The following is a 15,764-nucleotide window of genomic DNA, read 5'->3' on the forward strand; positions in this document are numbered from 1 at the left end:
CAGCTCTGAGCAGTGGTCAATGAACATAACCCTTTTAAAAAGGAAAGTCTTTCTAGTTCTATAATTTTACTGTTACTACACTACCAGTTGTCCAAGTTGATATCTTATAGATCCTCTAGAACTATAGTTTTTAAACATTAGTGCAGATCATCAGGAAATTATTAGAGAACCACCAGGGAAGCATCTTAAAAACTTAACCCCATGTTCATAAATTCTGATTTAGAAATTTGAATGCTACCAGAGAATTTTTGCTTTTTTTTTTTTTAAATAAGACTAGATGATTCTGATGCAGATGAATGTGGCATATCATTCTGAGAAATACCCCTAGTGAGTTTCCTTAGTGACAGTTATCCTTGTCAGATAGTTGACTTGCTATTACACATACTGCCTTGGAAGAAAAGACTGAAAGACTTAACCACCCCCAAACATTGTAAATAACTCCTGCACTCTCTGTTGTGTAACTTCTAGGAAAGGTATATTCATGGTTCCTGTTTTATTTCTCTCCACCTACATAAAAAACAAATGAAAACAAACAACAACAAAAAGCAAACTAGAGTCCCCCCAAGTAGGTTCTCTCTTTAGTGACTGTACTGAAAGTCAAGTAAGGATGTGGGGTAAGGGGAGAAAGCCCTTCCTCTTCTTGTCTATCTGCCACCTGGACTCTTCCCTTCAAAGCCATTACCTCTAATAGGAATTTACTTTTCCTTTTTCCTCATGGCCATGGTCAGTCCTCTGTTTGGAAACTGTGGTCTTCTCCACTCTGACTAGAGTCTAAGCATGTTCTTCATTTTTGTGTAGGCTTGGATTCTGGCCCTTCTGTTTATCTGTTGTTTTTAAGTCTGTACTATGCAAGGCTTTCATTACATATTTGAGGCAAGATCTTGGTTCCCCTCTCTTTAACTAGGATCCCTTCTTTGTTCCAGTAGGGATACAGGGCTGTATATTAGAGTTTGGCAAAACATGCTGAGAAATTTGGGATCTAACTGATCATTTGATCAACCTATTTAGTTGTAAACCTAGCTATTAGTGTTTACATATCAACTGCTACAGTCTCACACTTAACTTCTAACAACTAACTAAGTGTTAATTGATTCAACTATTGCTTGCAATACTGTGCTTTACTCTCTAGAGGGAAAAAGACAATAAGGGAGTAAGATTGGGTTGTTGCTTCTCCTTCAGACTCTTCTCAATCCAGAAAATTTATATTGTCTTTGTGTAGGTATATTTTGTGTTGTTGCTCCACCCCCAGTATATCAGTCTCAGCTATACAACAGAGGACCTGATTTCTTGAGGGACTGAGGTGGTAGAATTGCTTCATCTCAGAAGTTCTGACCTACTGTGTACTATACTGAGAAGTGAACACACTAATCAGTGATATTGAACCCTAGCAAAGAGGAAAACTTGGTTGCTTGATGTTGGCTAAGCATTTCCAGGTCAGAAAATGGAGCAGATCATTCATACCAACAGCTACTTTTTCCATAGTCTGTAGAAAATATTGCTTAAGAGATAAAAATATCTAAACAAAGAAATGTCATTCCCCTCTCAGGGTTGAGAGGAAAACAGTTCAGAACTACAGAGGTGGCTGTACAACCAAGTCAGAGGTAGGCCACATACCACCCCCTGGAAAGGGAATTCCTCGGCAACCTTGGTTGCACAGGATTGGGCAGCCAAGCTTCCCTTGGGATCCTTACTTTGCCTCTTGCAAAAGCCCCTCTTGGAGAACCGCCCCCCCCCCCCCCCTCTTATAAATACCTATTTTGTTTTTTGGCCATGCCGTGAAGCATGTGGGATCTTTGTTCCCAAACCAGGGACCATACCTGCATGCTCTGTATTGGAAAGGTGAAGTCCCAACCACTGGCCTGCCAGAGAAGCCCCTTGAAGAACCTTTGATGAGAGAGTATGAGTATTAGAGGGCAGCTGGGTCCCTTCCATAAAGTGATTACTGGCAGACTCTCCTGGGAATAATTAAGCCAACCAAATACTGCTCAGATTGTTAGAGTGTTAAAGAGTAATTAGAGGTACAGCAGAGACTTCCTGGCAGTCCAGTGGTTAGGGCTCTGCTTGCAGTGCAGGGGGCATGGATTCAGTTGCTGGTTGGGGAACTAAGATCCCATATGCCATGAGGCACAGCCAGAAAAAACAGCAATAACAGTGAGTATCAGTTCTATTCCGTAGGTCTAGTTCCTCAGGTGACTTTGTAGAACTGTTAAACTTATCAATTTGACTGAAGATATGAGCTTGAAGAGGGGTTAAACTGACTTTAGGCAAGGAAGTATTTGTCCTCAACAAATATGAAGTATAGCCATCTTTTCTGATTGAGCCTGTTTTATTTTCAGCTAGATAGGAACCAGGAGGGTGCCTGGCAATAGAAGTCACAGATTCAGAATGAAAGGATTAGGGAGACTGGGGCTACCATATAACACTCTCATGTTGTTATTGTTTATTCACTAAGTCTTGTCTGACTCTTTGCCACCCCTTGGACTGCAGCATGCCAGGGTCCTCTGTCCATGGGATTTCCCAGGCAAGAATACTGGTTTTAATCGTTGAGACCCACCTTGCAACACTGGTCTCAAGGAAAGGCTTTCCCTCTAGTTCATATTCTAAATATGACCAAATCAGGTAGATAAGCTATCTTATGCAGGTAATTTCAGCACTGTTTTATTCTGTTTTGTTAGAACCTCAGCAGATATCATTCTGCACACATAGGTTCATATTAGTTAACTTCAATAGGACTTCAGTAGGATCAAAAATTTTAAAGTCTTTCTTATCACAGCTGCTATTCTCTCAGGTTTCTGGTGTAATTGGGACCTCTCTCCTAAGTAATGTTCTTTTTATTTATAGGTTTGTCATGTGTAGCCTCAGTAGTTATCAGTGTGCTCTCTAAAATGGGGATAACAAGAGATAATTTTTCCCACTTCTAAAATAATTGTATGATTCTCTATTCTGCTTGAGATATCCTGTGAAACAAAGAGCACTTGGTGTGCCTTCAAGCCAATGAGCCTAGAGTATGGCAGCACTCAGTGGGAACAGCAGCCGGATTATAAGGAGCCAAGACTCTGCTTGTCATGATGCAGAATTGGAAGTAGGACCTTTGACTTCTGACCTTCTAGTTCTGGGTTCCATGTTTAGCAAAAACTGAATGATTTAGGTGCTTTTCTAGCATAAAGAAGCAGCTAGTTTTAGATGTCATCTTAGGTTCATCTTCAGGGATGATGCCTAACCCAGACAGTTTTCTGGATGAGAGCTCTTTCGTCTTAAACTGAAGGACATGAGACAGTAGCAACAACTCTACTTTGTATTGTTTTTTATGCTTGGCATATATTTTATGAACTATTGATAATATGTGGTCCCTTCTGTTGTACTAACAGATTCTTTTTTTCATACAATTAATCCCGACTCTCCCCCAAACCAATCAAGCCAAAAAATAAGCTTTAGGAAGTCAGTTCCCATATGCTTTAAACTTCAGTATACCGTAGTCATTCAGAGAAAATCTTATTTGGCTTAGCAATAGGATTACCCGTAGGTCCTTGTTTGCCCAAGACTTTCCCAGTTTCAGCACTACAGTCTTGCATCCTTGGAAACCTCTCAATCACAGGGAGATCTGGACAGTTGGTTCTCCTACTTAGCAGTCTTATGGCAATGTTCTCATAACCTTTCTTTGTGTTAATCCAGCTTCTTAATTGACAGATCATAACAGATGACAGGGGCTACATGTAGTGATAAAACATTCTGTCTTGGTTTGCTGTCCTGCTTAGTTCCTAGTGTTAAGACCATCTACTTGGTTCCCTTGAATATTTCAAAAGCAGGAGTGGAAACCCCACCTGTTCAGTCCTTGATGCAGCAGCAAGAGTATAGTGGAGGAAATGGTCAAGGGGCTCACATACCCTATTCACTTACTCAGCAGGAACTTGTGCAATAGGAATCTTCTGAAAAGCTCCTAGTAAGATCATAGGACTAAATATTGAAACAGCTTCCAGGGATGACTTATCTTTAATGTTGTTGGTAAGAAATTAGATTTCCTGCAACATTTTTGATTGGTTATTTTCTGATTCTTGAAAAGGGGACCTAGGGTTTTTTTTGGTAACTTTTTATTTTTTACTGGAGTATGGCCAGTTAACAATGTTGTGGTAGTTGCAGGTGGACAGTGAAGGGACTCAGCCATAGATATATATGTGGATCCATTCAAGGGAACCTAGGTTTTTATACTAGGAAAGTCATTGGTATAAATATTGTATGTATGTGTTTTTACTTTTTTATTTCCAGTCAAAGTATGACGAACTTAAAAAATCAGAGAAGGGAAGTAAACAGCAGCATAAAGTTCATAAGTACATCACATCATGTGAAATGGTGATGGCTCCTGTTCATGAAGCAGTGGTTTCCTTACACGTTTCCAAAGTCTGGGATGACATCAGTCCTCAATTCTATGCTACATTCTGGTCATTGACAATGTATGACCTTGCAGTTCCACATACCAGCTATGAACGGGAAGTCAATAAACTTAAAATCCAGATGAAAGCAATTGATGACAATCAGGAAATGGTAGGTTTTTGTTCTAGTAGCTCAAGAAAAATAACTTCATGGTATTAATTCAACATTTTCTGTATCTTGGAATTATAGTAGCTCAGGTTTCTATCTTGTTATTTTATAATGTTTTTCTAAGTGGGTTTAGAAATGATCTCTCCATGAGTGGGGGCAGGGGCTTGGTGAGTGCATGGAGGTTATGATCAATCATAAGGTATTCAAGTTTGCGTTTCTACTGAATGCTGTGCTAGCAACTTAAAATGGTCTGTGTTACTAATTGCATGAAGAATGGGAATTCCCCAGAGGAGAATTCTTTAGGAGAAAACTTTATTGAAGAGGTGAGTCTTAAACTGAATAGGCCTTGAAGATAGGTTAGATTTAGAAATATGGAGGCAAATTGGCGACTCTAGAGCTTCAGCGAAGGTATGAAGTAATCTAAGGTTTAAAGAGACCATTTGTACTATAGTGATAAATTTGAATGATTAGGATGGTGCCCAGTGCTGTAGAGCAATGAAAGTTAGAAAGGAAGGCTTGATCAAATTCAGAGCTATTTTAGATTCCTGAGCAGGGAAGCAATAATGGTAAAAATGGTACTTTAGAAAGCTTGCTCATAACAGTGGTATGAAGGATTCATTTGGTAGGCCAAGGGATTGGCATGGGGCAGTAGACCACCTAGGTGGCTTTTGGGTAATTCATTATGAGGTACTGAGAGCATAGACTATGATGGAGGTAGTGGGAATGCAAGGGACTTGTAAGCAATTAGAATGTTGAAACAGAGAAGGAGGGATCCAAGATGACTCTATGCCTCAGACTAAAAGTACCCCTGTTGAGAAGGTAGCCTATTTTGGTAGGGTACAAAGACTGACTTTATTGATTGGAGGTGAAAGCACATCCAAGTGGACTCCTAAACATCCCTGTTGAAGTAATTAGTATACAACACTGGCATTTATCTCCTTACATTTTTTAATTAAAAGAAGGAGAAGTAATGTGCCTATAGTTAGAAAAGTATCTAACTTATACTTTGTAGCCTCCAAATAAAAAGAAAAAAGAGAAGGAGCGATGTACTGCCCTTCAGGACAAGCTTCTTGAAGAAGAAAAGAAACAGATGGAACATGTACAGCGAGTTCTGCAGAGACTGAAACTGGAAAAGGACAACTGGCTTTTAGCAAGTAAGTTGTTGGAATTGTTACATTTCTGCCACTTAACATTAAAAAAGCAGAGGTTTATAACTTTGGAGGTACTGAAGTGTATTATGTTTGTATTTCAACTCAGTGTTCACTATCCCATTGTTTGGTTTAGTTGCTAAGTTGTCTCTGACTCTGCGAACCCATGGACTGTAGCCCACCATGCTCTTCTGTCCATGGGAATCTCCAGGCAAGAACACTGAGTGGGTTGCCATTTTCTTCTCCAGGGGATCTTCCTGACCCAGGGATCAAATTCGAGTCTCCTGCATTGCAGACAGATTCCTTACCAACTGAGCTACAAGGGAAGCCCATCCCATTCTTTGGTTATTCATTAATGCAGAGTTGACTTCACATGTTCACTGAAAGAACAGATTTAGTTTGTGATGAAATTAATTGACCATATTGGCAGCTTATCATTCAATTCGTATGTATAAAATCTTATTTCTGGAGAAATTATAGGTAGAAAAATGTCCACAGAGTGAAAATGAAAGTCTTATCCCAGGCATGACCTTTTGGTTACAAACTATAAATAGTTTGTGGTTTTATAGCATTCTCTACACTAAAGTTAATGTTGTCATGTTTAGTGACCTTGAGGCACTTGAGGAAGAAGTTTACCACTTAATATATTCTTCCCTTATTTTTAGAATCTACCAAAAATGAGACCATCACAAAATTTCTACAGCTGTGTATATTTCCTCGATGTATTTTTTCAGCAATTGATGCTGTTTACTGTGCTCGTTTTGTTGAATTGGTACATCAACAGAAAACTCCAAATTTTTCCACACTTCTTTGCTATGATCGAGTAAGTTCTTTTTATTGCAACCTTTAAAAAAAGTCTCACACAAAGATAGCTAAACATTATAATCTGTGGAGGTATTATTTGTGTGTAGTTAAAAGTATGAGCTCAAGAGCCAAGTGCCTGAACTTGAATCCTAGCTCTGCTCCTTTCTAGCTCTATGATCTTTGGCAAGTTTTTTAATCTCTCTGTGCCTCAGTTTTCTATCTGTAAAACGGGATAATAGCACCTGATTCATAAGATTGTTGTGAGGATTAAATGAGTCATTACACACAAAAGCACTTTGATTAGTGCCTGGTATATATAATAAGCACCCCCTTGTTAATCCATTAACTCTACATTTGAGTTTATGCATTCTTAACCTTCACCCCCTCAAAAAACAACAAAACAGCTTACACTTTTGCACATATATAAAAGCCGGGACACTTTTTAGTATGGTCACATTCACAGATTTTTGCATCTGGCTTTTTTCTTAATAATAAATTACTGCATTTTATGGTTTAAAAATCTGATTTATGTTACAGCCTCTTAGCTGCCTATTTCTAGTTTCTGTCAGCCTCGCTTCTGCTTAACCCTGCTTAACTGCTCCCTGTAACCCCATTAATATCTATGGCTAAGTCTGTTAAAAAGTTATGATGTAATAACAATGATATTTTTTTTCTTTTGTCATTGTAAATCAGCTTTCTTCATAAAAGTGGGTTTTTGTTGTTGTTGTTATTGTTGCTTTATAAATGTACTATTTTTTCACAAAAGCCAAAATCTTTAAAGGTCTTGGAATTGTGATAAGAGGGGATGATGCATTTAGACTAAACCTACCTGTTTAGTTTATTATGATTGGTATTACATGGTCTTTTAATATTTTGAACTTGATCTGTCTTCACATTTCACACATTGTTTTCTGTAGGTTTTCTCTGATATAATTTACACAGTCGCAAGCTGTACTGAAAATGAAGCTAGTCGATATGGGAGATTCCTTTGCTGCATGTTAGAGACTGTGACCAGGTGGCACAGTGATAGAGCCACATATGAAAAGGTATGAGAAACAAAGACTATTAAATTGTACCCATTTACCATGTGTATAATGACCACTTCCAGTAAGTTCTGGGTTGTTTGCTTTTAAAAGGGAAGCTGAGTTCAAGATACAGTTGTAAAACAATGTTTAAAATTTAAGCACAGTTCATTCATTATTAAAAAGTGCTATATTTTTATCCTATCTCAAACTAATATTTCAAGTTAATGTCACTGAATCAACAATCTTTCTGTGAAAACTACCTATAATTTAGATACACGTCATATTTTCCCATGGAATCATTAATCTAGTCTACTTCAGTTTCAGCTTCTGCTGTTTTGGAGGACAGAATCTTTCTTTAAAAGTGACAGCCTATTTTCTCCCTTAGGAATGTGGAAATTATCCAGGATTCCTTACTATATTACGAGCAACTGGATTTGATGGTGGAAATAAAGCTGATCAATTAGACTATGAAAATTTTCGACATGTTGTACACAAATGGCATTACAAACTAACCAAGGTAAGAAAAAATGTGTACTTCTCAAAGGTGTTTTTTCCTCTTTCATCCTGACGCTTTTATAACAGCAGATCTTAAAATGTTTGTTGTAGGCCTCGGTACATTGCCTTGAAACAGGCGAATATACTCACATCAGGAATATCTTGATTGTGCTAACAAAAATACTTCCTTGGTACCCAAAAGTTTTGAATCTGGGTCAGGCATTGGAAAGAAGAGTGCATAAAATCTGCCAAGAGGAAAAAGAGAAGAGGCCAGATCTATATGCATTGGCTATGGGGTAACAGAATTATACTTTAATGTGATTTATGAGACTAGATTACAGAAGGATTCTGAAGACTCTAAAATGTTTTACAGTGTTGAAGTTTATCTTCTGCCTTACTTCAGGAGATTATGGGAGATTATGCGATCATGTTCCCACAGGCTGGTGAGAGTTGTCACTTCTGATTACTAGCTTCCGGTCTGTACTGGATGATAGTTTCAAAAGTCATACATAACATATTTTGGCTTGAAGGAAATGCAGTTTTATCATTAGTTGAATTATCAGATCTTCAGTAGTGGAAAAAAGGCATTTTAGTTGAAGGATTAGTTTACATTGAGGTTTTTATTTTTAAGAAAGCATCTAGGCTCTCCATAAAGACCTTTAGGAACTTACTGAAAGTTAATATTATTTTATTCTTTGGAACCAAGTATCAGAGTGAATAACTTGCTAATTTTATTCTTTTAAACCCCATGTTTGTGCCTTTTGATTTGTATTTGTATATTTAAACACTTTGTGCGACTTTCAGCTACTCTGGGCAGTTGAAAAGTAGAAAGTCATACATGATACCTGAAAATGAGTTTCATCACAAAGACCCCCCTCCGAGGAATGCAGTTGCCAGTGTACAAAATGGGCCTGGTGGTGGGCCTTCTTCATCGTCGATCGGAAGTGTATCTAAGTCAGACGAAAGCAGTACCGAGGACACTGGTATGCTTATTATTTGTATGAATTTATAAGTAATACATTTTGCTCCAGGAAACTGATATGTTTTGTATCCCATGACAAGTAAAATGCTGGCTTAGTGTTACTTTTTTGTTTCCTGAGTAGGAGTATGTTACTGCCAAGAAGTGATCATTCCTTTGTTTCTTTCTATCTAGTCTTTAATCATTTTGCTGTGAAATTGTAACTTATTTACATCTTGGGGCTTGTCAAATAAAGCTTTACCTTTATTTCAGATAAATCAAGGGAGAGATCTCAGTGTGGTGTGAAAGCTGTTAATAAAGCTTCTAGTGCCACACCAAAAGGGAATTCAAGTAATGGAAATAGTGGCTCTAACAGGTAGGAACACTGTGTTCTGGACCAAAATTCTGAATTCTTATATGATTAACCAACCTCACTAGACATGAATGAAAGAGGATGATAGTTGAATACTATTAAACTCATTTATGTTGAACTTAAAAATTTTCTATATACTGCTATTTGATGATATGCTTACCTTCCTCACATTTTTTATAATGTTGAAACTGCCTTTGTTTCCTCTACTGGAATATGCAGGGGAATGTATGTGTTGAAGTTGAAAAAATTTTTTTATGATTGGGTGTTTGCTGTGGACAGTCTAGGTAAGAATAATTAATATGAGAGAAGCATACACTGATTTAGACCAATGATCCATCCAACTAAGTGATCCAGTTCCTGATCATAGCACCCTGGGTTGTCTTATGGGATAGTTTTTGTTACTTTTAATTCTCAAAGGTTATGAACATATACAAAAAGGCCCAGCATCACTTTAATTACTCTTTCTTAATCTACTGTTTGTGAATTTGGTTATTATTTATTGGATAAAGAAGTACTTCCCTTTTGTCTTAAAGTTGTCCTTTAGTTTTCAAAGGGTTACTCTTAGTTCTGAAATTTTTGAAGTTAGTAAAAAAAAAAAAAAAGGCTTTATGATTTATAACTGAATATATTTTATGGCCATTTTGTCTTAAAATCTCATGTTTTCCTTCTTAAGCAGCAAAACTGTTAAAGAAAACGACAAAGAAAAAGGAAAAGAGAAAGAAAAAGAGAAAAAAGAAAAGACTCCAGCTACTACTCCAGAGGCCCGAGTACTTGGTAAAGATGGTAAAGAAAAACCAAAGGAAGAACGGCCAAATAAAGATGAAAAAGCAAGAGAGACAAAGGAAAGAACACCTAAATCTGACAAAGAGAAAGAAAAATTCAAGAAGGAAGAAAAAGCTAAAGATGAGAAATTCAAGACCACTGTCCCGAATGTAGAATCAAAGTCAACTCAAGAAAAGGAAAGAGAGAAGGAGCCATCCAGAGAACGAGATATAGCAAAGGAAATGAAATCAAAGGAAAATGTTAAAGGAGGAGAGAAAACACCAGTTTCTGGGTCCTTGAAATCACCTGTTCCCCGATCAGATATTACAGAGCCTGAAAGGGGCAAGTTTAAGTTTGTCTTTCTTTTTACTTGTTTACCTTTGGTGTAATTTAAAGGGAGAAACTAATACTTAAGAATCTTAGAAGTTGGTGTGTTTTTTTTAAGTGTTTGGGAAAAGTGGAAACATACCTTAATTGTGACTATTTCTTTTCATCCCAACAGAACAGAAACGTCGCAAAATTGATACCCATCCTTCTCCATCACATTCCTCAACAGTAAAGGTTAGTATAGCCTGAGGAAGGCAGCGTCCATGTTAGGCTCACCTGTTTGGAATACATGTCCTGACTTCCTTCAAGTCTTGTGCCAAGTATTCACTGGAGCCACTGGAGGTTTTATATTGCATTAGAAAATGATTTTTTTTTACATATTGACGGACTGATATTTTTTCCTATCAAGTATTTTTCTTATAAGAATATTAAAACTTCAAGGACCTAGCACTAATTTTGTAGTGTTTCAAAGTGCAAGAGAAATTTTTCCCAGAAGTGCCTCACTGCTTTAAGCAGTCTTTTTTTGGAGTGCAATGGTAGCTACAAGCAAATGAATCTTTGCAGCAGAATGAAGCCTATTTTCCGGCATAAATATTGAAGAATATATATCACTGAAGACTTCCTGGATGATACAAGATAAACAAGATACCTCTGAATTCATCAAGCTTCTTGATGAGCATCATACCGATGTGTGCCTTCTAAGAAGGAGTCTTGAAAGGAGTTCCATTTTAAAGTCTCCTTGGTGATCAGTTCTCCTGTAGTTGTGTATATTCAGTGAGCATGCAGCTTCTGTTGTATCTTCCCTTGGAGGTTTGTTTATACCCATTGGGTTCCCAACAAGTTGAACCTTGCAGATGTGGCATCCAGTCCTACCACCCAGCAAAGAGAAACCCCAGGCATTCAACTGCAGCACAAAATCGTGGGTGTAGCCTTCTTGAAGACTCAGGGTAGCCATTCCTTGCTCCATATTTAATTTTAATTCTAAAGTCATCTAATTTCATGGAATCTTTGAATTTGCAGTACGTTGAACTTTTAAACCTGTAAGTTAACTAATTCTTCATCAAGAGCACTGTGGTTGAATACCGTAATTTCATTTTCTTTTTTTTTTTTAACGTGTTTTTTTTTTTTTTTTTTTTGTGTGGGAGGTATGAGATTTACAATTAGAGGCACTTTGCAAAAAGAAAAGAGTTAATTACTCTTTTATAGAATATATTTTGTTTTCTTGTTAATGTAATGCCACTGAGTTTTCTGCCTAGAATAAAATTTGTGTATGTTTATGATAGAGTCACAAGTAAAGATTGAAACCTCTCTATTAAAGAAAAACTATGAAAATATAAGACAATGTTGTGATCTCCACTATCTTAAACTTTTTTATGGGGAAAAAATATTTTGCTTTCTTAAGCTTAATGTTACCTGTAGCTTAAATACAGTATTATGAAAAAATGTGGCATTGACATTTATTTTTAAATTCTGAGCAGAGAAAGATTTTTATTTGTTACAATGAGTACATATAATTGAGTTTTTTTTAAACATTACAATTCCATTACATAGTTTTTTTTTAACTGTTGATATTCATATAATAATGACATCACGAGATTTATCCTCACAAGAAGTAGATGGTTTATTTCCAGGTTACAGCCATACTTCCCAAAGTTCCTCTGGGTTCTGAGAACTATGCCAGCTCACCTGTCATCTCCATTCATTTTCTACAGGACAGTCTCATCGAACTCAAGGAGTCTTCAGCAAAGGTTTGAGTCTTTTAAAATCATCATGCCTAAGTAAAACAAAGAAAAATTCGTTACTTCATTTGTTTAGTATACCCTCACTCTAATAAATTCAGTAAGCTAGTGGAATAACCTTTAAAAATACCTATCACAAACTGAAACAGTGGATGACAATGGGGATGATCCCTTTAAGTGAAATTGTTACAAAATGTATGTAATGTGGCAACCTTTCTATAATCTCTCCTTGCTTGCTGTTAATGCCTTATCCTTTTATGCTTCAAAATCTGAAAATAAGTTTAAGATAATGCGGAGGGAGTTGGTTTTTTTAAGGGGGAGTAGGCTTATTTAATTTCTCAAAACAAATCTGTCAGACTGTTTTCTAATTTTTTTAGATAACCCAGAAGACCAAAAGATATATCTGATGCATTCACATAACTCTTCTAAAAACCGAGCCCATCTCAACCCATAAACGTCAACCCATTTTATGTCACTTCTGCCGAGCTACCTTTTTGGTAGTTGTGGCATATTATCAAAAAATATGGTTAATGTAAGCTAATCATTCTCTTGGAGGGGAATATTCAACTCAATGGTTGTGTTTACATGTCAGTATTAATTCTTGCCTATTCTTGAATATTCTGCTACTAAAAATAATGTGCAGTTTGTGTATCTTATTACAGAGTTCATTCATTTCATGATTATAGTTGAATTGTCCAATGTTCATGTTATTTTGTCTTTATTATTATAAAATTTGTACCCTGTTTCACTTTGGTTTTCTACTTTGCCTCCTCTTATATCTGCTAAGTATGATTCCTTACTGGTGGACCAGTAAAAAAAATTATATCTTGGGAACAAAGCCAGTTGACAGTACTAACCACTTTTAGGACTATAGCTTTAAATTGAAATGTCTGTGGATATTGGGCAAGTAAGCACTAATTTTTAACAGCTTAGATTAGCCAATATGCCTGTCCTGAAATTGTAGCATTGTTTTTAGAATATACTGTATTAATCAAATGTGAATGGTTTCTTTTAAAGTAAAAATTTTGCTATATCGATTATGTATTCCAGTATAGTAGATTTTTATAACCAGAGTGGGATTGTGTATGTATGTCAGTCTTAACCGTCAGTGGCTTGTGTGGGCTGTTTTAAATTCATGGGTTTACAATGTTACCTTGTGAATATTTCCTGGAACATATTTTGAAGCAGTTGGAAACCTGCTGTTACACTTAACTGGATTTTTAAATCAATGATGAAGATTATGGTTCCTTGCATTTTGTGAAAGCCTTTTGAAAATAAAACATATGAGATAAGCATATGTTATCTCATTTCATACTCATCATAGATGTTGTGAGGCAGGAAGGGCAAGTAGCAGTGTCTTTTTTTAACAAATAACAGCCTAAAGTTTCTGATCTTTTCCCAGTGGCATATAACTTGTTAGTACCAGAACTTGTACTAAAATTAAGGTTCCTCAAGTATTCTTACCACCATGAAAATAAAGTTGCAAAAAAATAGTTCTTTGATTCCTAGCACCCATATTTCAATAGTAGTTGAAAGCGTTCTTAACTTCTTTTGTGTGTTTGTCTTATTTTTTAAATTATAGTGATTCAAGGGTGATCCTGTTCCCCTTAAAAAAAAGATAGTGATTTTGTGGGCATTTAAAACTCATAGATTTATTCCATATTCAGTTGGAACATTTAGAAATGGCATATGAATATACTTGTAAAAATTGTGACTCATACAAACCACTTTTCAGATCCTTAGTGCCTGACAGTATGATTAGATGTTCAGTAAATATTTAAAATGAACTTCTATGCCTTTGGACATATTAAAGCATCCAAAGTTCACTAGTCTGAATGGTAGTTGATGTTGCTTTTTGTGTGTCTAGGAAAGTTTACTAGCATATAAATGTCTTAGAAAATTTTTTTTTCTGGATTTTGAGTGCTTTCTAATATGAATGATCTATAAATAAACTCACTGTTTCTGTGGTAGCTTTTACTTTATAGAGGATTTGAAAGGTGTGTGTCTATATTTTCAGGTCACTTTGTTATTGTACATGTACAAATGTTGCCCTGCTTTAGTTTCATCTTTTAGTTATACTTTGTCCAGGGTCCTCTTTTTTTAAAAAATTAAATAGTTGCTATTTTCATTTTTCAATCCATAGTGAAAGTAATACATGGACCTGGCTTTTCAAGATGAATTAGTATCCAAATCTTTTCTGTCAGTTCACCTTCTACCCCCCGTTTCCAGTTGGCATGTTTCTAGTTTTGGTCCATTGTGTTTTTATTTAGCAATCTTAGCACTTACATTGGATAAAGTATGCATAGCAGGCTCCTTTAAACCAAGCTTCTCTGTAATTTCAGAGTGGAGCAGTAACCCCCCTCAAAAAATAAACTTCAGCTTTTAATTCTGTTCATCATCTTAAAACAAGGGTCTGCAACCAAACCTGAGCCTACATGTCAGGCCATCGTCATATGTATTGAGTACTCACTGTGTGTCCAGGGCACTGGGAAGTATGTCAAAGTAGAAAAAGGGAAATTAGCTTCCCTGCTGTCCTGTAAACTGTGTTATGGACAAAAGTAAATGACATGATATTAATTAGGAATACATGCCACCAAAAAGGCTAATATAAAATAAGAGTTCACTGGACAGTGATTTGTGGAGTTGAGGGCATGTTGAAGTGCTGATGGCTTTTGAAGTCAAAGTAGTTTAAGAGATTAAGATAAAAATGAACACCTGTTCCAGTGAAGAGACCTGCTGGGAAGTACAGGGTGTTAGGGAGCAGCAGCAGCCACAGCCTAGAGTACATTGGATTACTCCATAGTAGAATAGAATTGTGCAAAGCTTGTGAAGAGCTTGGACTGCTCAAGCTAAGGAATATGCATTTTATTCTGTAGGCAATGAGAGACTGTTTTTGTAGAAAAGAGTATTGTCATCACAACTATTCTTAGAAGGATAGAAAGAAGGAATAGAACTGGTACATTTCTAAACTAAGAGTTTCTAGGTTTCCCAATTCCTTGCAATACAGAATTCAAGTTAGGTACATTTCATTCTTGTGGAGGAGTGTGCGTGTGTGCATGCCTGCGTGCACACATGTGTGCATGCGTGCACATACTTACTTATAATCACAAACAGAAATTTTACTGGAAGAACTAAGCAGTACTACACTAAGAGTATTGCAATAACATTGCTTTCTTTGTCTTGTCAGTTTCATGAGTAATATTGACTTAAGGTGTGAATAAACTCCTCAGTTAGAAAATCTTAGTGTCATTTAGGGCACGTACCTGGCAAGAGTACCTTTTGGACAAGCACTTTTATGATTGTTTCTCATTCTCTTGCTCTTTGTTATTAATAAACATTTTGTCTATTTCAGTTGATCATCAACTTTTATACATTGAATTTTTAAAGAATCTACTTATGCATTGCTATCGCAGTATTTCTGAGCAAATTGAATTGAAAATATTTGGTGGTGTTAAAAAACAAGTGTTAATTCTCAAACTGTTGGCCGTCTTTTTTTGTGTATTCCTTTGAATACCAAAGGATTTGTTTGTGTAAAAATATCTGACTTTTGACTCACTGTTCTTTTCATTCTCAAGGTATATCTAGAATTGTGTAGTT

At 36.4% G+C, this 15,764-nt stretch overlaps 1 protein-coding gene across 13 annotated transcripts in view; it reads left to right on the forward strand.

Annotated features, from left to right (window-relative positions):
• THOC2 (THO complex 2) overlaps window positions 1–15,764 on the forward strand; it is a 118,705-nt gene that overhangs the window by 89,668 nt on the left and 13,273 nt on the right. For 4 of the 13 annotated variants that reach the window (XM_027535073.1, XM_027535069.1, XM_027535071.1 and 1 more), the window contains exons 23-33: window positions 4,264–4,539; window positions 5,549–5,690; window positions 6,350–6,507; window positions 7,406–7,534; window positions 7,899–8,030; window positions 8,120–8,304; window positions 8,813–8,991; window positions 9,240–9,342; window positions 10,016–10,443; window positions 10,604–10,662; window positions 12,141–12,176. In XM_027535073.1, the coding sequence (XP_027390874.1) occupies window positions 4,264–4,539; window positions 5,549–5,690; window positions 6,350–6,507; window positions 7,406–7,534; window positions 7,899–8,030; window positions 8,120–8,304; window positions 8,813–8,991; window positions 9,240–9,342; window positions 10,016–10,443; window positions 10,604–10,662; window positions 12,141–12,176 (1,827 nt within the window). Of the gene's footprint in view, window positions 1–4,263; window positions 4,540–5,548; window positions 5,691–6,349; window positions 6,508–7,405; window positions 7,535–7,898; window positions 8,031–8,119; window positions 8,305–8,812; window positions 8,992–9,239; window positions 9,343–10,012; window positions 10,444–10,603; window positions 10,663–12,044; window positions 12,177–12,544; window positions 15,645–15,764 lie in introns of those variants that run through there. The other 9 variants (XM_027535063.1, XM_027535062.1, XM_027535065.1 and 6 more) reach the window with 6 other exon arrangements.

This window comes from Bos indicus x Bos taurus, chromosome X (genome assembly GCF_003369695.1).
Source record: "Bos indicus x Bos taurus breed Angus x Brahman F1 hybrid chromosome X, Bos_hybrid_MaternalHap_v2.0, whole genome shotgun sequence".
NCBI lineage: Eukaryota > Metazoa > Chordata > Mammalia > Artiodactyla > Bovidae > Bos > Bos indicus x Bos taurus.